Source organism: Aythya marila (assembly GCF_965140915.1).
Source record: "Aythya marila genome assembly, chromosome: 5".
NCBI lineage: Eukaryota > Metazoa > Chordata > Aves > Anseriformes > Anatidae > Aythya > Aythya marila.
In genome coordinates this window covers 53113947-53136908 of record NC_139046.1, presented here as the reverse complement: position 1 = coordinate 53136908, position 22962 = coordinate 53113947, and the positions used below count along the sequence as shown (strand labels likewise).

Genomic DNA, 22962 nt, shown 5'->3' with positions numbered 1-22962 from the left:
ATATAATTTTGGAAACAAAATCTCTTCTTAAATTGTTTCATAGCTTTTGACATATCCTAACCCTAATTTAATATAAAATACTTGACTAGGAGAACATACATGACTCTAAAGAACAGTAACGAAAAGTTAGGCTTCAAGATTTTTTGTAAAATGGAAATAAATTTTCTATTATTATTGCCTTTGATAGTGATAGTCCTTGAAGCCATTACTTGCTTTTCACCCCCAGTTGATCTCTGGCACTGACTGATATATTTATTGTGTTCATGAACTGGGAACAAGATTTGGGAAGTGCTGCACCACGAACTTTTTAAAGCAAGAGCGTCTTTCTCTTTGGCTGCAAAGATTCACTGTAGCCCAGTGATGTCACCAGACTTTTCATTTCCACAATGAGACTGTTAGTGTAGATAAAAGTGACCACGCTTAGGTATAACTTACCCAACTCAGGTCTGTAAGAAGTTCATCACTTTCAACTATTTCTGGTTTCAACGAGGAGCAAGTTCTGAAAAGCTCCAATTTCAGTTGAGTCTTCCAAATTGTTGTGTTTTGCAAGTTCTGCAGCTGCTTAACATTGTTAAAAAAAACCCTCCTCTTTATTTTAGACCTTTCTCTTTTCACTTCATCTATTTCGGAATTTAACTTCTCCCACCTAGTTTACTGTTTTTTGTTATATCATCCCAAAATACATTTTTTCTATTGGTGATGGTCACAGGCTATAAATATATGCAGCGATTCTGAGTATAAATAACTCATGAATTATTTTTCCAATACTTCAGGTATGTACTGGAGTTGGGGTGAATATTTTGTAGCTTTGTTTGAAGTACTGTAACTGTGTAACTAAACTATTATAATATAGTTGTAGAAATGGCAAAAGAATGCTTCATTCATTTCAGTCTTTATGACATCTCCTGATTTCTGAGTGCTTAACCACAGTCAAGATATGTTAACTAATGATAAATGCTAAAATGCTGATTTTCTCAGTGTTGGTTGATGTAGGTTTTCTTAAGTGTTTTCATGGGGTAACTTTACCCTGTGGTATGGGGGTAATTTTACCATTGCATGGGGTAACTTTACCATTGTATCTCAGGTGTTGAATTCTCTTTTATTTTGCATTTTGAGTGTAATTTTTACAATGCAGTTGTTATTAGTTACTATTGTTTTACAGTAGGGACTAAATTCCACAATTAAAAGCTTAAAAACCTGTTGAAATAGAATTCTGCAAAAACATGATTAAAGGCAACTTATTTCCCAGGAAGGTTCATAAGCTAAAATCAAGATACCACTGTGGGGTAAGCAAGCAACAGGAAAGAACAGGAGCAGGAAAATGAGTGAAACCACAGAAGAACATGGTTAATTGTTATGTTCTGCACCGGATAGAGCTATAAGTGGCACTCTTGGGATAAGCGATAGAAGTTATTCAATTGGCAGGGCTTCTTTGGCACAGGAAAAAATAATGATGATATATAAATATATTTTAAAATTGACTTTATTACTATAGCCTCTTCACAGTAATGTATTTCACCGAGTATCTCAGTTACTTAGTTTGACAGCATTGATATGTTTCTAAGTAAAAGTAGGGACAGATGGATAAAGCCCTGTAGCCCAGCGTGCCTTTTGTTCAAATACCACAGGCGAGCTATATCTGCATAATTGAATGCACGTGAGATTTGTTTGTGAAGTAATCATTTATTATGCAAACACTAGGACTTCATTATATCAAATTTTATTAAATATGTACATGTTATTACTATTTAAAAGAATGAGTATCATTCCAAGATCTGCAAACTTCTCTCTAGCCTTGAGAGCTGCGGCAGAGCCTGTATTAATGCTAGTTTCAAAGCTGTAAGCTAATGCAGTGTCACTGTGAATGACACAGCACCACCTTTGAAGGCAAAACTTCATCAGCTGTATTCTTTAGTTACAATACAATCAAAAAATCTTTCCTGACAATAACGTATTTGTACATTGTTTAAATTTCCCAACTCTGTCCAACTTGGAGGATGGAAGCAAAGAATTCTGTCACGTTTAGGATTCTCAGATGCTGAAGAAGGGAATTCGTACCAGAAACATCTGACGGCAAAGGCCCTTTAAAGGCAGAGAAGGGGGCACAGGAAGCAAAGAGAAAGATGCGTCCATCTACTCTGCTGGTATCCAGCCTGGAGGTCTTAATATTTTTCTTGCTTAGGGTCCCATGGCCTCAATGAGGATAATGCTTCCTATCAGTGACCCCCCTTCCCATCACCTCTCCACTAAACTGGTAGGTCAGCTTCTTCTTGACCTTCTTGACCTCCCCTGTCTTGCCGTAGTTTCTCAAAGCCCGTGCCATCTTCTGGTAAGTCATTTTCTTGCGATTGCCTTTCTGGATGCCCCAGCGGTGCGCCAATGCTTCTTTGTGTTTGGAGGAGAACTGGAAAGTACCTTTTTCCTTGTCCACCCACCAGATGCTGTCCTTCATGTCTCCGCTGCGAAGAAGGTCCAGAAGGAACTGATACAGACGTATCTTTTTCTTGCTGCCTGTGTGAAAAATGAAGAAAAGCAGTGGAGCATTAGTATTATTGTGTAGTCCTTGATGAAACAGAAATTATATAGTTCATATAACCATTTCAGCTAGCTTGTCAGTCACATAGCTTCTTCAATTTGCAGCCTTTATGGCAAGAAAAAGAGTTATCCCGTGAGGACGTAACATGGATTGCTGTTCCAAGAATTAAAAAATGAGAATAAGGAATTTCAAATTAATTTTGAAATTAATTTTCTAACTTGAAGATAATTAAAAACATTGTTAATTTGAAACCAATCTGAAGCTAATTTGGGCAGGTTACACAACCAAACTTTTAGGTACTGAGCAAACACAGCTCAGCATTTTTTAAAATCAGTTCCTTGAGCTTCTTGCCTTGTTTTTCCCATCTGCTAATGGAAGTGAGAATAGAAATGTCAAAAGCTGTGAAGAAGCCTGAATAAGCAGGGCAGTAGAAAGTAGGAGTACAAGAAGAAACGGTATTTGAGATACAGACACGGTTATGGTCACCAAAGTTTCAGAAGACAGGAGAGTGCAAGGAGTCAGGGAAAGTGAAGCTTTGGCAGTGGGATAAAATACTAGCACGGCAGTTCTACTAGTTGATTCCTTATTGTCATGGTAATGTAACAGCTGCTCAGCACACAGCACAGGAAAGTCCCTCTGTTTTCACTGACCTGTTTCACCATGCATAATTCCAGGCCCAGGGTCCACACCATCGGTCTCCCCATCTGACACCTCCAGTGGGGGGCTCTGCCTCTCTATGTCCTCCTCATCAGAACTGGGCTGCGGTGGAGAGGAGTACTGTAGGCACATGCGGGGCAAATAGGAAACCTTTGGGAGAAAAGAATAGCAGAGGGAGGAAGTAGTGATAGAGAGTGGGACATCAAGAGAAAAAAGGAGATATCATGGAGAGAGGTGCAGAGGAAGGGTGGGAAAGCAAAAGATATATAAGATTGTTTAGAGTGAGTGGCTTAGTCATTGACATTTAAAATAAATACTATGCAGCTAAAAAAAACACATAACAGTCAACACTTATACATGTGCAAAGATGCATCTCAAATAAGTATTTACAAGAGGGAAGGAGGAACAAAATTGTGAAAGTTAGAACTTTCCCATAGGTTATATCCTATGTAAGTGATCCTGTCCCCCTTCTCCCATATCTCCCCAGTTCAGTAACCTTCTCTTTCTAATTTAGACACATTTCTTCTTGCTGGGGGTAGAGAAAGCTGTGTTGCTTAAGTGGGAGAACCCTACTTAAGAAGGTGGAAGAAGACACACACACTACCAGGTTTCCTAACAGGCTAAGAACCTACTGTGTTGTGTGTTTTTTGTTGTTGTTTTGTTTTTTGGTTGAAGATATATTCATATAACAGATGCCACTGCCTAATACATTGATAATTATGAGAACATTTTTCAAAAACCAGGTTTTATACTCAAGCCTTCTGTATAGAAAATGCTTTGTTGGTACTAATTGCTTTGAAAATACTTCAACTGCTTTCGAAACATCGCAGTGTTCCTTCTATGTAGTGGTTATAAACCAAGATAACATTCTTCCTAATGAGTTCCTGATCTGTGCTGCTTATCCCTAGTATAAAACTGCTTTTGAAAGGAACTTTTTTTCTAACGTGGCCTTTCTGGAACCATGCTTTTAGATTTCGCAGATCTGATCAGTTTTGTCTTGGCATAGCCACGTTGACTGCCTTTGGCTCTGTTGTTCTCTTCCTTTCTCAGACATGGTACCTTCTGACAACACTGCATCGCTGCAGGACTGCATCCATCTCTGGGGCCAGGGTTACACAGGTTTGTCAGCTTCTCGTCCTGAATTTCCCCCTTGAAGAGAGGAATAGCCTTACTGCTAGGGATATATCATATCGGATCATGTTCTCTTTTCCTACGTGGTTATCTGAAAATTCCTCATCGATGGGGATTTCTCATCTGCAAAGCTGGCAAGCTGTTTTCTGTGCTGAATTCCCTTGCCCTTATATAAAGGTCTTGCCACAAGCAGTATGGAATATACCTCAGCTCTGCAAATTCTCAGTTGCTGTCTAGTTTGCTAGGGTTCGAAACCAGTTGCCAAGAATTATTGCAGCTCCTTACTGAAGGAGAAATAAATCAGTCTGATGGGTGTGGATTAAGAACTCAATTTCTACATTTTAAAAAAAAGTTTTAAAAATGCCCCAAATTCAGCAGAAAATAAAATGTGTTTCTCATGAAATGAGCCAGATTACAAAAGGTGAGCTCCTTTTGAGTTGCTTTTCATTCCTTCCACCAAACCGGGCATTTTGAGCGTGATTCCCTTTGTACCAGCTCGGGCACTGAAGCAGGGAGTGGGCGTTCAGTGCGTGACTCACACCACCCACCCCGTGTCAGGCTTGGCCGAGTGGTGCTTTTCAGATGAGTTTTGCACCAGTTGAAAATGTCCCAATAAGGAGCGTGCCGAGCGCTGGTTTTGGGGTGCAGCAGCTGGCGGTTAGTGAGTTGGCAGATTGGCTGGAGCCAAGCGTGGCAGGAAGGCCAGGATTGGGTAAGAGTGTGTGTAAGCTTCCTGTCACATCCCCAAGAGCGAAACTTCAGCCCTCACCACAGAGTCACCTTTAGCTTTTTTACAGTTAAGAAAGCTGCGGCCTCTGGGGTGGGAGGGGAGGGAGAGAGCATCATGGGGGAAGGGGAATGACAAGGTGGAACTGTGTCTTATAGGGGAGGAAAAACACTTGGTGCACCTGGAAAGGCAAAAGCTTCGGAAAGCTAGAGTGTGTTGAGCAGTGGGAGTGAGTTCCTCAGGGGCTGGAGGGGGAAGGTGGGAACATGCTGGGCAGGAGGAACAGGGTCTAAAGCAAAGGAGGTTGCTCAGACTAACCTGAGAACTATCCTAAGCTTCCCCTGCACCACCCCTCCTTTCCCTATTCACTGTATTTTTGCTTACACACACACCTGAAACTCAATGTAGGTCAATATATAGAGTTAAAGAGGTCCCACTAGTGCGTTTGAAGAAAACAGCTCATTAATACAACTCAGAGAGAGAAAACTTAAACCGCTAGCTGCTTTCCATATTCTGGTGTTGTCTCACGGCCTGTGGCATCCACTTGTGGTTCTCCTCTTTCTAAAACTCTTCACAATTTTCCAGCCTTTCCTTTTCTTCATTTAGTACTTGAGGAGACCACCTGTTTGTAGGTCCCGTTGTCCGAGAGTAGTTTGAGCTTTGAATTTGATTTCACAAAATAATGTGGTATCAACAGAAAATCGGAGAAGTATCTTTTCGTGTTCCTCCTTTATTTGCAAACTGTAACTATGACATTGCACGACAGCCATGGGTGCAGTTAGTAACTGGCAAATTCAGCTGAGGAATAAACTTTGCTTCCTGCTTCTCTTTCCGTGGAAATGCCTTGAATAATAGTATGTGCTGCCTAGGACTGCGGCTGAGACACACCAGAGTCTGAACCTCAGGGCATGCTGAATACCACTTGCATGAGCTACAGTAGGTTAAATTAAAAAAAAAAAAAAAAGATCCCCAGCTGGTAAGGAAGAGGAGGGTAATGGTGACTATCTCCTGCAGCTTAGCATGGGGTGGGGGAAACAGAACACAACACTCTATTGAAAGTTGCAACACAATTAATTCTGTGCCTGTACTCCTGAAATGAAAGATGGAAATGAAAGATGAAAATGATTTTTGGTGGTGCTTCCAAAGACACTCAAAACAGACCTAACTTTTCTTCTTTGCCTTTGGTTGGGTGTCACAGTTGGTTGTTATGTGTTAGCAGTTACACTGAGCAACTGAAACGACTTGAAGCTTCCCACAGGCTTCTGTTCCATAAAGCGTTTTTTTTATATTTGTAACTTTCTGTTCCTAATTCTTTGTTTGTAACTACATCTTATATTCTATTCCTGATTTATTTTTTTTTTTTGAGTTGTAGGTAAGAAGTTTGATGGCTTGCAGTAAGTCAGTTTCCTGTTGATAGTGTTAACTTAATCACTCTTTTTTTCCCCTTGTTTTTTAATTAATACAGTACTTGCGTACTATTTCAGTTTGCTTTGAACAAGAAACCTAACATAACTATTACATACGTGCCGTTTTTCTCACAAAATCTTAGCAATGGCACCATTATACACAGCAGGGTAATCAGCAAACAATTCTGTCTCTGATCTCATTCCCGCTCTGTCTTGTATTCAGCATGTTATCTGTATCTTGCCTGCCCTGGGAAACTCCTTGACACAAAATATCCCAGCTTTCTGATTGCTCCCAGTAATGACATGGAGCATAGTCTGTAGGATCTCAATGCTCGCTTTGTTCTAGCGTCTTGGCAGGACCCTGGAACTCCTTATAATTTCAGCTTTAGTGATTGTTCACTGGCACTTTGGTGACTGCTGCACATTTGAATGATTTTTATTCATGGGCAGATGACTGTCTTTTTGTAAAATCAGAGAAGAGACAAGATACTGTGCTTCAGGTCATGATTTAGCTTCCTTCAGATAAAAACACGAGTAGGTTGGCCTTATTGTGTTTCACCGTGGTAATGTCACCAATGACTTTTCTTTGTTATTATTTTTTGCACAGGTCAGGTAAAATTGCCAGGGATGCTTCGAAATTTTTAAAATATTCCTACCACAGTGGGGCTTGGAATGTTTCCCAGGAGGCATGGACACCTTTGCTATGGCAGTGCACAGCTTCTGAGGCCCAGTTCCTCTGCAGGATGTCAAAACAGTTGATTTTCATTCCAAATTAAACACAATTTTGAAACTATCTTTTTATGCACTGTTTGAGGAACATGGCTTCTCATCATCCAGATAGAAAGAAGGCTTAAACCACATTTGTGCTGAGAATGAAGAGTCTTATATCAAATGTTGGACAGCAAAAATTCACGTAATTTGTTTCAGCAATCTCTTGTATGCATTCCCTGACACATTCTTTTCCTTGCCCTTAACTATCATCTAAATTCTGCGTAAGGGTTGGTAACCGTACCTGATGGTTGAGTCCAATATGTGTAGTTGGGATTGCAGAATCCAAGACATGCATTTGTTCAATCTCCATGTGCCTGTAGAGCTGCTGCAGCTGGGGAGGCTGTACACTCTGCAGTTCTGTGAAGTGGTTGTCTCCAAAGGTCTCAAACTCACTGTGCATGTGGTGTGGATGATATTCCCAGTAATGATCTAAAGAAAACAGCAGCTTGTCTGTCATTACAAAAGTAAGAAACATAGCATTTACCTGTCTTTCACTTGTCCCTACTCCCACCGCTGTCCCTTCTGCCCACTCCATGCCATCCCTGTAGACCTGTCTGTCTCTGGTGACAATCTATATAGATTCCTGTGATGTTTCTCTTCCTAATCTCCTAGGTGCCTGTGGTTGGAAAGTAATGCTCAGGCCACTTTAATTAGGACAATGCTCCTAGGTGGAGTGATGGATTTCAATGATAATATAGCAGAACATGAAAAAGACATTAATGCTGGCACCTTTCTCAAGAAGAGGCTCTAACAATCTTAAATTTTCATTCTCGAGGCAACAAATTATACTGATTTACACATTGTTGGATTCTCATTACAGTTTTCTTCATGGTATGGAAATGAGCTGATAAAGATGATCTGAATATCATTCTACACTAATCTTCAACCTTTATTTTCATCTGCTAGCAAAATTTCAGGAATGCTACAGAAAAAGCATGGGACTTATCTCCTGTAATTCTGTGTTGGTATGCACCATATTTTTCAGTAGCAATACCAGAGAATAAAAGAATAAACAGTTTTGTGTACAGTATTGTGCAATTCTAATTGAATTCTAATTGATGAAGCACATTCTAACGTAGCCCCTTTCTCTAGGTTTTTAATCTCTCTATTAAGCTAGAAATTTCTGTGACAATTTCTTTTTCAAAAATTTAAAAAGTACTCAGATAATGAATATACTGCTACTTGATTTATTAACTGTTATGATTAGATTAAATTCTATACAGTTTTCAGTTTGAGATTGTTGCTCAATATAAGCCTCTCCAAAATTTTCAAAATGTTCAAATTTGCTGCTCAGAATTTAAAATCTGCTAGAGGGAATTTGAAGCATTGCAAACTCTATTTCTGCCTCAAATACTGTAGCTGCACGTATTTACAATTTTGCACGTATTTGTTTGTGCTCTTTTTTTAAAATCAAAGTCAACATCACGTCCTCTGCTCTGACTGAGTTTGGAACTAGCCCTCTGTACTTTAATTTCTCAGCAAAAATGTCTTGATGATTCAGTGTAACATTTCTAATTTATATCTCACTATTCCAAGTTATCTTTCTTTGTGTTATTATAAATAATTTCTTTCCTACCCTTCATTATTTTCAGGTTGTTACCATGTACACTTACAATCTATTCCTAATTATCACTTAGCCCAGCTGCATGTATTTAGCTCTCAATCTTTCAACATAAATCAGTATATTCAGCCCCCTAATCATGCTTGTGCACTCCTCTAAGCTCCCTCCCAGCTGTTGTTCTGATAATATGAGGGACAGAGCTGAACATATTGTTCCAAGGGTAGTTGTACTGAAGGAATAGAGAGGAGCAATTGTCTCATTCTGCAATATGATGCTATTGTGTATGACATTATCTAATGTCCTGAGAATATTATTTCCTCAGTACCGGTTTTGTTCTTTCTCTCAGCTTCTATCTCCTCATCCTCCCTCACTTATGTTTCAAGCAATTAGGTGTAGTGTCACTGAGGATTTGAAAACCAGGATAGTGACTTTGAATGTGACTTCCTTCGGAGGGAACCTGGTGATATGTTTATTACATATCTGCATTTACAACATTACAACATACTTGTACTTGTACATATATCATTACAACATACTTGTACTTGGGAAGCTGTAAGCCCTTGTAGACCTTTATGGCTCAGGCCTGTAGAAACGTATATGTAGAAATATATAGAAATATATCAAATACATCACCACAATGTACAGTTTAAATGTTCCCACTGTGTTTCACTCACTGACTGCACAAGTTATCACAGGTTATCCTCCTGGTATGAGGCTTTGGGCACTTTTTACAGACAAGTAACTCTGAAACTTACTTGTTTAGTTGGAAGACAGATACAGCCTAACTCACGTTTTTACTGGGCTAAATTACTGAAGATTCTCTACTTAGAGCCAACCATGGAGGCCCGATATATCTCTGGTAACCCATATAATAAATTGTTGAGAATACACCACAGGAGTAATCTACACTCCTGTTCCTTAGAATAACCTTGCTTTACTCCTTGTGCAGAAGGTCCTCTGTCAGATGTGAACATATCTGTCGAAGACCTCTTGTCTTTGATGATCTAATACAGCAAATGAGATCAGTGTGTAATCATGAGGATGGCAAAGCCCAGGCAAAACTCTCTGAGGCTGTCAACAGTAGGTCTTCAGGTGTGGAGTGGCTTACTAGGAGTAGCTGTGGTGGTCAGGAGTCAAGACAGTACATTTCCAACATGCATAGCCCTGAGTATCTGTGCAAACTCCAAGTGGTACCTTTCTGATTCTTCTTAAATGCCTTTATCAGCAGTGATGTTTTTGTACTTCAAAATAACTTTTAGTCTATTGGAGCCTATAATAAGGTTTCTGCTGCCTCCAGAACTGTTATCTTATACTTTCATGGCAAATAAATTAACCTGTATAACAGTGTTTATGCATACTTGTGTTAAACACTATGTAACATTAAGCCTACTCGTTATTGAAATAATTTTTATTGAATTATGTCCTGCTATAAAAGCACTACTATGAATAACACATTTGAGGACTTACAGTGAGCACATAATACTAATAAGTTACCAAGTCAGAAACTACTTCAACACAAATTTGTGCCCAAAATTGTGACTGGACAAAAGTCCTTATTTCTGTTTTAGTTATCGATAGTTTCACAGTGATACTTAGGAAAAAAAAATTGTTTTAGTTGCACTGAAAATGAAATTCCAAATTCTGTGTCCACAGAGTCCTTTGCAGTTACCCTTCTTGGCTAAGTTATTGCACATTAAAAGATTAAATAATTCTAGATATCAGTATCTGCAGGTATTAGAGATATCAGCTGCACTGCAGCTATTTCCTTCTGTGTTCTTGTTACTGTTACGTTAGCAATGCACAGTAATTCTGATCTTTTCACAAAAACATAAAGGTGGAGCAAAGAAAAAAGAAAGGAGAGAAAGATTCTAGAAATGGAAAGTGTCTATTCTTTGGGTCAAGGAAAATGTCATTAAAAACCAAGCTATAGGTATACAATGGAGTCATTATGAGAAATTTCATGTGAAGTGAAAGAGGATGTGAAAAAAATTCTCACTTATAGAGACATGGAGATCATGTTTGTTTTGGTGTTGTATGTAATGAAAGGTTAGAGGAAGGACAGTCATGAGTTCTAAACTCCCTCCCATGTTGGGAAGCAATACTGGACCTAAAGGCATTGTGCTGATATTCGCTGTGGAGGTAGATTCGCGCTCTACGAGTAAGAAACAGAACTGAACTTTCTGGGTTATCCTGTGCCCAATGTAAATCGCATTGCTCCTATTTGAATAGATGAATAACATCAGGACCAGGAGCTAGAAGGTGAAGTAGGCTTGGGAAAAGTATTTATAATAAAGTGGAGTAACAGGCCAAATCTGCATCATGCAGTGCAAAACCTCGCAGAAATTCATGAGCCAGCTCTCGAACCGGAAGCACGAGAGCTCTGTCAGCACAGCCCTGTGCCCGATCTAAGATGACGACTCTGTTGACATGGCTCTGCTTGCGAGCTCTGAGCAGTATCAGTGTCTCTGAGCAGCCAGTTCTGCTCTATGCCGCAGAGATACTCCAACTCATTTTGAGCTAGGAGAGTGTTTCTTACACATCACCACAATGTACAGTTTAAATGTTCTCACTGTGTTTCACTCATCTGAAAAAAACAAGCCAAGAAAAAAAAAAAAAAGCAGCAGAGGAAATGAGAAAAACATTGAAGGACACTGAAAAATGCGTGTCTTGACTCCCTGCAGAACCGCCCTCTGTTGAGTGAAATGCCGTGGCAATGCAGCAGGATAATCTCTAATGACAACAGAATCACATTAGCTCTCACTTTACAAATTAACAAACTTAATGGTTTTAATAATGCTAAATGTTTGAAAATCCATGAGTCAGGCCCCAGCACGTCACGAGAATGGCTTCAAAGTGAGGGGATTTTTTTAATGAAGTCTGGAATTCTTTCTATTTGCCTTATATTATTTCCGACTAAGGTTCACATGTTTGGACTTTCCTCCACTGCTACATGGGCTAAAATCCTAAAAAAATCTCAAAGCAGAGTTTCTTAAATTAGCATATTACTTCAGGAGGTGGGAAGAAAATAAAATCCCAGCCTACAAAATCTGGTAAGTTCCATGAGGCTAGCAGCGAAATGAGCAGTGGTCTACATTCAGTTTCATACAAAAAAATATTTTTATTTAACCAATGATGTTTAGTGAACTTAGAGACAAAACTGCAGTTGAATTTTTGAATTTTGTAATTACTAAGATTGCAGTAGTGTTACAAAATACTTACATTCACAGACTTACTAGCCTACAAGCTCAGGGTAGGGTGATGGACTAATCGTAATCACTCAAAGTAGTTTCTGCCTTGTATGACTGTCCCTGTGTTTATTACAGCATTTACAAAATAATTAAACTGCATTATGTAAAATAAATGTAAACAATGCATGATGTGATTGAACATAGGGATTTTCTATGGTGTATTGTTGTGTGTCTGATTTAGTGTTGACTTACTGGCTATGATCTCCTACATACTAAACTAGTGTTGTGTGCGCTTTGCTGCCAACTCAAGTAAACAAGGCGTAAGGGTTGTCTTCAGCATTATCTTCTAGAAAAGTGACAGTAATGTGTGTAGCATAGATCTACAGATTAACCTATTGCCCTACCTCTTTCACAAAATTTATTTGCTAACAGTGAGAGAAAGGTAGTCTGAGTCTTGAGCAAGACTTTGTTTCTTTAGCAGTCACATATCTGCACAGTCAGAAGAATTACTCTGTCTTGTAGTATCTATTTGTTTTATCTGGTAGTTTTTATTGGAGGTTCACAGTGTTACTGAGTAGACCTGCAAAATTATATTTTAAATATTCCCAATAATCTCACTGTATCCCAACCTGAACACTCTTTCCTCAATTCTGTCTTATTTATTTCTTTCTTTTTCTTACCTAATCACGTTCTCACCTCTTTCACTTCAACACTATCACTGCAGCACCTTATTTATTAATTTTCCCCATCGTTTGTTAATCATTACACTTTTATCCTCACTATTCTGAACATTTAGTAATTTGTAATATCCCTTTCCAGCACTTCAGCACTTCTGTATGGCTTTTCTCAAGACCTACTACTTTTGTCATGTTAAAAGAAAAAAAAAAAAAAAGCTATAGTTGGGTTTGTCAATGTTTATAGAAAAGAAGAAAAATGAGATAATTTGTGTGTTTCACTCCCCTCTGTATGCTGTGGTTGCTCATTGTTGTCTTAGATTGTGAGCAATTCAGGAGAGGATAGAGCACATTAGATATTTGGACATAAGCAACTACATTGCAGGCACTTTCATAAATAAAAAATTGATTGAAATATTTAGGCTGGGATTAAGTTGCCTCTTGCATAACCACTTACTGTAGGAGATAAAACATTAAACATTTTTTTTTGGAGTCTTTTGGACAAGTACTGGTACTACATAGGCCATAATGCATATAGATGACTTGGAGTTATAGTAGTGTTCATTATGATGAGTAAAAACATTCTAATGAGCTGAACACTGTAGCTTAGACACAGCCTTCCAACAGAAAAATGGGCAGTAAAACAGGTGAGATGATAAGTTTATGAAAGATAAAGGGGTGTTGTTGCTTGAGGTAACCTAGATTTAATGACAGAAAAGTTCTTTCCCAGTGCTTTTTCCTACATGACATCCTTTGTATTTATTGTTTAATGGTCACAATTGCCTTTTGAGATAATAAATTTTATCCTCATTTTATGGGTGTGTAAACAGGTACAGTTTGTATTGTAAAAACCCTGAATTTCCATGTGGAATTTGCTGGGTTTGATTAATGTGACTTGACAAAGGCCATGAGATAACTTATAAAAAATGAATCGGTTCTTTGTTTCCAGGCCTTAAGAATATCATTGGTGTTTTGTACTGAACAAATTTAGGTAGGAATCTTTTCCAGGTAAATGCCCAGAACAATCCTATTCTGTAACTTGCTGTCCCTTCAGGTAGTTTCTGTTGCCACAGATAAAACAGTGCTATGCTGTGAAGCTGTTAGATGTCTTAAATTGAGTAGTGATGGGTCTAGTTGCTATATCAATAGGAGTCTTTTAGGGAAACTCCAGGATCTGAAGGGACTGCCACAAGTGATACAGTAGAACGGTGCTTTTCCTTCTTGAGTCAATATTGACCCTGATATTTCCAGGGTGGTGTTGCTGGACCATTGTTTTGCACAGGAGACAAAATTCACAGGGCTGGACTATCCCTTCTACACTGATTTAGAGCCCAGTCCCCACAAGATGTAAAAATATAGAAGACACCAAACCTTTAAATCACATGTATAATGTTAACAATAATTTATTTTACTTTAAGCTAGATTTATGTACAAACAGCTACAAGGAAGTTTTACGTAGATTTAGAGAGAGGAAGTACTTGTGTGTACTGGAGGAAGAGTGAAAGTTTCAGCTATGTGTGGCAGCATGCAAAAGAGATCAAAAGAAAGAGAGAAATACATGGAGTTGAACAAAGCCAAATGCCAGAAAAACAGAATTAAAATGAAGGCACTAACAGAGTATTTAGGACCTAAGTCAAACAGGAATTGGAGACAGGAATGCAAGAAGAGAAGTACAGTATTGCAACTTCATGTCCTTGGAGATTTCTGAAACAAGCAGAGTGGTTTTGATCTGTAGAGGAAAGTTAAAACACAGTGAAGATAAAGAAGGAAAGAGATCATGAGGTCCCACGTTCCTGGTAATACACTGAGTGTCCTGGAAGCTCCTTACATCATTCAGTGTTTTCTAAAATTCTCTTTCAGAGAAATCTGTGTTGCAGCTGCTGGATTGGAACAGTGCCATTAAGCAGAATAGATTGTTGTTGGTTTCTGATCTCAAAGTATGTGCCTGTACACTGTAGATCACAGCAGCATATTTGTTCTTTTCCTGAATGTCCTAAAATCTTTTTCCTGTGGTCTACCATGAGACTTTATGCTCCAAGGAGATATTTTTTAACTTACCACCATGACTCTCTCCATCACTGTTGAGATACTGGTAATAGTCATGGGGCTGTCGGTAGAGGTCTGACTCATAGGGTACCATATCTTCAGAGGGCTGTAATGAGAAGAGAAATGTTTAGAACTGTTAGCTTAGACAAATCCATTCAAAATTATTCATATCAGTTAGTGAAGAGGAGATGCCAACACGTTTTATATTGCCTAGAGAAAGAAGGGGAGGCTTCAAGTTCTTATTGAACCAGCAGAAATAAAATGTTCAACACCAAACACTGTTTTGCAAAAAAAAATAAAAAATAATAATAATAAAAAGGGAGAGAAATCCATCTCTTTACAGCCAGTAAGAGCTTTCTGCTGTCTGTGTAACAGAATTTGTCCTGTGGCATTTTATAAGTTCTTGATATCCCACCTTCCAACCTTCTGTCCAGCTATCTGGGACATGAGGCCTGAGCCAAAATACCACTACACAAGCACAGCACAGAAGAGAAAACTTTAATTTGGTAGTGACAGACATTTATTCTTTTTCGTCTTGTACACAACAGAGAAAGCAGAAACTTGACTTGCCTAAGCATCTTACTCGGAGCGTTTCTAGGAGGTGACACTAAATGGTGACAATTTGTAGGACGGTAACAATGTCAACAGAGGAAAATGAAAATGTTTTCTTTCTCAGTTTTTGTCCAAGATTGGGTCTAAACATTTGCTGGTTCAAATCATTTGTTTAGGGCTGTTTGTTATGCACAGAGAAGACTCAGAAAGTCTAAATGTGGGGTATACATGGAGTTGTGACCTATTAGACACTTCAGTGCAGAATTCAAGTTCTCTAACAGGTGACGTAGGGCAACTTCCCTGCTTGTCTTCCTCACCACTCTGAGTAGTCCAATGTGAACACTATTTAACTTCTTCTGTTGTTTCAGTAAAGGTGGTCTGTTATTTGTGCACAATTCTTTTGCTTCATCTAACATGTACTTTTTTTCTTTCTTTCTTTTTTTTTTTTTTTCCAGAATGAAGAATTAGAGCAAGTTAAGTTCACTACAATCATTTCATCCACTTTGAAAAATGTTCTGTGATGTCATCAGCAATGTAGAACTCAAAAAAAACTTCTTGCTATTTGCTCTGAAAGGAGACTATTTCTGCAAGGTACTAATAGAACATTTTTTCTCCTGTTAATGTCTTTAGCATAACTAACTTTAAAGAAAAGGACAAATTAAAAACAATATGGTAACTCACATGATAGACATATATGTGCATATGTTTATTCCTTCATATATTCACCAGCATTTGTAAGCTTAGGCAATGGTGACAGCATGCCAAAAACACAGGCAAGCTTCTCTTTTTCTTGCTCCTTTAGATTGCTCACAAAATGAAACCTGTGGCAGCAGCTGCCATTAAAATCCAGACAGAGATAAGCAGCTGGTAAAAGGAAAAGATTTCTTTCTGGTGAAAATTAGATCAGAGTTGCCATTTCTCATTAGCTCTTTTTTTTTTTTTTCTTTTTCTTTTTTTTTTTTTTGGTCTTTAATTCTTCTAGTTAACTCCATTGTTTCATTTTCCTGGAATTTTGTATTAAAAAATTGTCCATTTTCTAGGGATGTGATTTCTATGATTTCTATGAGGAAAACAGATCAAGAAAAATAGGGAGTTGCTCCAGGAGGGTTAAGATGTTAGAACAGAAAAGGATAGAAAATACTTTTAGACAGTACTTTGGACCTTGTTAGATTCCTAATGACAGCTGTGTACTTTATCAATGTATCATATTAGAATGTGCTGGTAAGATTGCCTAAAACATTATGACTTCCAAAATACAACCTGTCTGGTCATCAGATCCATTGAACGCTCAAAGCCTTGTGAGCAAATCCATTGCTTACTTGTCAGCTTCCAATATAATCTATAATTTATAGTGGTAGATAGATGTTTTGGGGACATCTTGAGAAAATGATAGCCCACAATAAAGACAATGTAAGGAAAAATTGAAGTAAAGGGAGTAAATCATGATTTAATTGTATCCACAGCGGGGATAACATTGAAGAGACTCCTTTTATTTCTGGTCTCTAGGTAATAGGTCCAGTCTCCCACTCCAAATCAATATGATTCCAATAGAAGTAATGAGACTGTGTTTTGCTTTCTTCATAGACAAAACAGGGGGATGAAGTTCTGAAAGGAATTTCTAGTTTTCATTATCTTTGTAAATTAATTCACCCTATGCCTCCATTTCCATAAATATATACTTTCTGTTAAAATTGTGTCAGTCTAAAGAATATCAGCATTAAGTTTCTGCCTTTATATCAGCCTTCATATTCAGAAATGTTAATTTGCCATAACTCAGAGGAAAGCAATCATATTCTGTGAACAGAGAGACCTCAACATCCAAATAGAAAATACACAACGTACTGTGGGAGAAATCTAGGTTAAAAAAGTCATATAAATATATATCATTTGAAAGAAAAATCTTTGTTTCCTTTCAACTCAAATATGAGAAACCAACTGAAAGTATGCAAATTTTCCAATATCTAGATTCATCAAAAGTTGTAACTCATAGATATTTAGCCAAAATTAAAAAAAAAAAAAAACTTCCAAAGAAATCAGTGTGCAGTCTGTTTAAGCTTAAATTGCTAGGTATAAAATTTTCACTGCTGATAACAAAAGCTTTATCAGTCACACGTTTACAAAGACATAGCTTAGCAGGAAGGCCAAGCAACAGTCCAAAAATAGGTAAATAGTATGAATTTTAGGCATGGCAAAGAACACTTGACTTGCCTAGTTGCATTTTTCCTTAGCTATCTTCTTCCCTAAGATTTCCCTAATCTTTTTCCATAAGATTTCTCAAACTCCTACATTTCAGTCCAACATACCCAGTAACAATCAATAGTCTTTCACAGTCTGAGAGCTAAGAATGAAGTATTTCAACTATCAGTAGCTAGTTTTTCAAGTCCAGATGTAAAGGTTCAGATGCATTCAATGACCAGAGCCAAAGGAAGGTGTGTTAAATAGTTAGACTCTTAAAAAGGTGATGTCCTTAATATTTACAGATCTTGCTGACTGCAGAGAGAGTTGCAGATACTCAGCATATTAAAAACAGTCTGCTTTTACACTGATCAGTTTTATATACTCTGTGTTGAAAGTCTGGAACTTAAAAATTCTTTCTTATGGATTGTAGGAATTTTCTTCCTGGATTTTTTTAATATATATATATTTTTTAGTGGTCCATTGGATAACTATTTGTATGTCTGTCCGTATTAACTCATGCAACCTGGACCAATCCATCACCACAAAGGACTTGGAGTGGCACCATTTTTCATCTTGGTGTCTGATCTTTGAGGGTACAGAAGCTAATATGGGAAGATTTATATTAAATGTTATTTGAGGTTGTGTATCATATTTTTCTTGATTACCCTTATCTTACGGGAAGGTGCGATACTTTCCTTTATTCATTCGAGAAACTATTTCCAAGAACCTGTTTTAATCTCTCTCTAACTTTTTTTTCTTTTTCTTTAAGATTTATTAAAAGCTCATTTTGCTCTATTTAGAAAGAAGAGGTTTCGCCATGTGCTGCTGGTGCCTCTTGCACCAATCATTACCACTTAATTCTGTCCTTCTCTGGAACCTCCCCACCCACCCACCCACACATTTCACCATCTTACTTACGAACAGTACTGCCATGGCACTGAACTGTTTTGTTTGCCCAGACAAAAGGCAAAGAATGGCTTATTTTATGATTTCATTTTTAACTGATCTCAATGGGCATTTGTTCTATCAAGTGTTTTCCTGTAAATACTGAGAGAAAGCTTTGTTAGTTGATCTGAAGTTGATCTTCTTTCCTGTATGCCCTGAAGTGCAGTGAGTTACCTAAGACCATAGTCCAGCATCAAGAAAGATGTCAACAAAAAGTATTCTGTCTGTCACAGACTTTGGTAAATGGAGAGTTGCTTCCATCTTCCTTCTTTGCTCTGAAAACCAAGGGAAAAGCCACAAAACTACTTGGAGAAAGCTTGGTTGGCATCAGTTACGAGTGATACAAGGGACTCAACTGAATAACTACCTGAACATTCTTGTTGTTTACCAGGACCTTGTCAGATGATTCTAGGTGATCATAAATTCACTGAATGCTGATCTTTTTTTGTTATCCTGACATAACTATTCACCGGCATGTGATTCAGAAATACTCCACAGTTTCCAATGATGTGCTTCTGAGACCAGTTTTAAGGCCAGGATTAACCATATTTCCTTGGGAAAAATTTACAGCATAACTATTTTAGAAAAGATGAGTAAAAATCCTAACACACTCCCTCATTGGGCCAGCCACACTGGATCGCTGTGCTAAAGCAGTTATATGGAACAGAGCACTTCTGAGGGACTTTTTTGGTCTCAAACCTCCCTTCAGAGATGTGCTTTCTACAGGTGGCTACTTAGGGATTCATATACAACTGGGGCCCTCTTTATGTAAAGATGTTTTTGGTTTATCAGTTTTCTGCCCGGTAGCACAACTACATTCTCTCATGCATTGGAAGGCTGGGGCCCACGTTACAGAACTCTTCCATGCAAAGATTCAGAGTCTTTGGAGAAAGATGCAGTACTTAAACCCTTTAAGCAGCATTTTCCAAGTGAGGGGTAAGAATTTCCTACCAAAGTCGAGAGGAAGGCAGTTACTGACCCACCCTCAACTGAAAGGGGAGGGGCAGAGGAGGGAAGTGTTGCTTCACAGGAAGCCCTGTTGAATGCCTCCCCTCAGAAAAAGTCCCAAGAGGCACAGACATTTGTAGTGATGCCATGTGGGGTTCAAACTGGCAGTGTTCAAAGTGCGCTTAAAATGATTCCGAAAGCATGAAACACAAAAGTATTGATTTTTGAACGTATTAATCACAGCAATCAAATCCAAATTGCCCTGCCAAGTGTTCCTGTAAGTTGTAATCACATTTTCACTGCCTCTTGTATCATTCACCTGAACACAGCTCAGCCTGAATATTAACTGCAACACAAATTAGCATGTGTGCGAGACTGTTAGAGTTTAACTCCATTTATTCATTTTCTGCATGAGAATTCAATACTGAAATAAAAGAAAAGTTAGCTATGAGTGAATGTGTGGACAGTAAATCTACAATAATAATAATAAAAATGAGATGCTGGTTTCTGGGGTAGTTGAGGACAAGGTTTGGGTGGTTTTGGGGGGATTTTTTTAAGCTCACTAAGTGACATATTGAGAAATCGATGTGTTATTTTTTCATTTTCTCAATTTCTTTTTGGATTCCTATCCTGACATACTTACAATAGATGCACTGGCAACTTGATTTGTTCAAATAAATAAATAAATAAATAAAAGTTATTTTAGGGTCTTCGCTTTGGGTAGATAGTGGATTTCAGGGACACCACTGATAAACTGCTAGAATAAAGGACCTCCCCAAAATAAGAAAAAGTATTTTTTCAATCAGTATGGATACCAGTCAGGAGTAGAATTCAAAGGGCCATCTTTCTTAGGGGAAGATAAAGAAACATGGCTTTAGCCTTCAGTAGATGGGACAATGAAAACATGACATGAATGGGACAAAGAAAACATGATACGAATTTTGTTAGAAGGACTATTGGGTCTGCAGTGTCTTTTTTTCTCTTTTCTGGACACATATACCAAGTACTATAAGTCATCAGCCACATAAAACACCTTATCTGACATCTCTTCAGCTTCTACAGACTTTATAAAATCTTGTTAGGGCCTCTTTTACCCATTTTGCTTAGAAATTTCTTTTTTTTTTTTCTTTTTTTTTTTCTTCTCAACAACAGGTTAGTGCCATTACGTTCTTCATAAAGACTATCTCCGAACTCATGATGGGATACATAAGAGTAGCGTAACAATACCTCAGAGTTACAGAAAGGATGCAATCAGCCTCATAATCATACAGAAGAACTTGTGTCTAACAGAAAATATTGAAAGACCCAATTAAGAGCGGTGTGATTTTTCCCTCATTTACCAATGGCTTTTTCGAGCAAGTGGTAATTCAAGAGACTTAGTTCAAAAGAAGCTGAAGCTAGAGACTAAAATGCCATAATTACAAAGAGCACACAGTCCAAAAATTTGCGATACGTAAAACCAGTATTCAGCAACATTTCTCTCACAGATTGGTAGAAAGTTAAATATGTAAACTATGTCAGTCTTCAGATTATTAAAAATTACAATCTGAAGGAAGACTCGGCCTTTTACCACAAAGCTGGCGCTGAAGAAAAAAAATTACTGACTTGCTATACACATACCATACAAAACTACCACACATTTAATCTGTGAAAACAAATGGAGATCAAGATCAGATACAAGTATAGGGAGGAAATGTTAATTTCCCATTCATTGTAACGTCGTCCCTAGCTTTATATATTGACCAGAGCCCAACTTCCTGGCATAACAAATACAGACCAAAGGAGGATATTCTCAAATAATAAAATCTGGTTTACTCTGTCTTTTGCTACTGAGCCCAGTGATCCATATTAGGAATAAAGCCCATATACTCACAGGGGGAATGAGGGGAAATCCTTCCATTTTGCAAGCTTGCAACATTCAGCCAACTTCTGAGTGAATTTTTCTTAATTCAGTTTTCAAACATCCAGAATAACTGACTTGAAAAATCACATGAAACAAACAAAATAAAAAACAACAACAAAGAAAACAAAAAGAAAAAAAAGAACAGAAGTGAGATCCTTGGACTCCGTGAAGTCCCTTTGCAGTGGTGGATCTCAAGATACGAGAAAGACCCTAACAAGTTTTCATAGTTTGCCCTAATAGGTTCTGAGGTGAACTTCTTCCCGAGTTGTATTTGAAGTTCCTGATTTTATCAAATGTCTGTAAAAGGGAGATAGCCCTTGGGTCTATCAGTGCGCTGTGACATCACAGCTTTTAGCCAGTTTGCATAAATCTCATTTCAGGGAGCTGCGGCACTGTAACAGGAAGTCTGCCCCGAGCCAGATCTGCCATGGGCAGGTGCTTACTGTATAATCAGCAACCCAGAGCCTGTGCCTGCTACCAATAAACAAGCATATGGGTACAGAGTGAGCTGGGGAAGCCTATGTGTTTCCCACTGTGGAGGAACCATAATGCTGCTCTCCCGTTTAACGATCATAAAGCCTGGCAACTTCTGTGAGGACAGTGCAGTGGCATAGCCTTGCTTTAATAACATTTCTGTGTTGGAATTATGTGACAAAACTTAGAATGAAAGAAAAAAAAAAAAGTAGGCAGTACCAGGTACAGTCTTAAGTTTCTACAAAACACTGCTTTTTTTTTTTTTTTTTTTTTTTATATTATACAAAACCAGTGTTTTATAGAAACCGAGCCCATGAGACTTTTTTCATAAATTTGGGTAGAGAACAAAATTATTCAGTGAAAGATACTGAGTCCTCTTATTTGTTTCTTGTGATTTCTCTTTTTTTCTAGGTACTGCAAGGAGAGAACAAGTAGGAGAAAGGAGAAAGTGTTACATGCCCCAAATAATGGCTTTACTTCTCACAGAAAAGTACCTTTAACAGTGAGTAGAGAATGAGATTTGTAAACTTGTATCTGAACAGTCAGATGCTGAAACTTCATGTAGAGATTTTGCTTCAGTTCTTTCCATGTTTTTTTCCCCTCTCTTTATCCCACTTATACTTGCCACTGCTTTGGCTGCACTGAACGTGTGTCCTTTTTACCAAGGTTTGGGCAGGAGCAGTGTCAGAGGCGAGTGGGTCACCGTTCAGGATGCAGAGGGTGGGCCCTTGCTGCAAGGGGAGAACTCTCTCATTCTGCAAAATGTCTTCTCGCTTTGCATTTAGTTAGTAGTATCTTGGAAAAGTGAAGTTCCTTTGTCTGGGTTGTTCCCCTTCAATCTATGCCCATGTGCCACAGGTTCTGCTTTTGAAAGTAGCCTGTTCACCACTCACCTGGGTCTATGTGTGAGGGGGAATTTCAGCCACTACAAACTTCCTCCCTCATACACTGGTAAAACCAGAGGCCACTCACAAGTTCCTCTCGTTCCCCACCCTAAGGAACCCAACAAGCAAACCATATTAACAATTGGATAAGATCAAAATCATGATGGAAGATTAACTCTTGAAGCCCCAGACTGAATTTCACTAGCATCAGTTGATCCATGGGCATTCCATTCTTATTTTACTGGTAAATCTTGACATTAAGCTAGAAATAAGCACGCTGCTGAACAGTCTAATTCTGTCTTGAATGATGATTCTTCAGTCTCCTTTTGGATAAAAGCCTGGGAGTGATCAGATCCATGTGGGGGAACAGGAGAAAAGACA

General features: G+C 38.2%; 1 protein-coding gene across 1 annotated transcript; it reads right to left on the bottom strand.

Annotated features, from left to right (window-relative positions):
• Window positions 1-1092: 1092 nt before the first annotated feature.
• Window positions 1093-21540, bottom strand: SPI1 (Spi-1 proto-oncogene). The gene is made up of 5 exons (XM_082760523.1): window positions 21194-21540; window positions 14710-14803; window positions 7470-7657; window positions 3187-3343; window positions 1093-2511 (listed from the first exon to the last, which is right to left on the bottom strand). Exons 1-5 carry the CDS (start codon window positions 21236-21238, stop codon window positions 2195-2197), a joined length of 801 nt encoding a protein of 266 aa, XP_082616649.1. The 5' UTR covers window positions 21239-21540; the 3' UTR covers window positions 1093-2194.
• Between the last annotated feature and the right edge of the window lie 1422 nt (window positions 21541-22962).

Coding starts and splice junctions, on each gene's coding strand:
- SPI1 (XM_082760523.1), bottom strand. CDS start 21,238: ATGTTGCAAGCTTGCAAAATGGAAGGATTTCCCCTCATTCCCCCT. Junction 3,344..7,469: donor ATATTGGACTCAACCATCAG/GTACGGTTACCA, acceptor TTTCTCCCAAAG/GTTTCCTATTTGCCCCGCAT. Junction 2,512..3,186: donor AATTATGCATGGTGAAACAG/GTCAGTGAAAAC, acceptor TTTTTCACACAG/GCAGCAAGAAAAAGATACGT.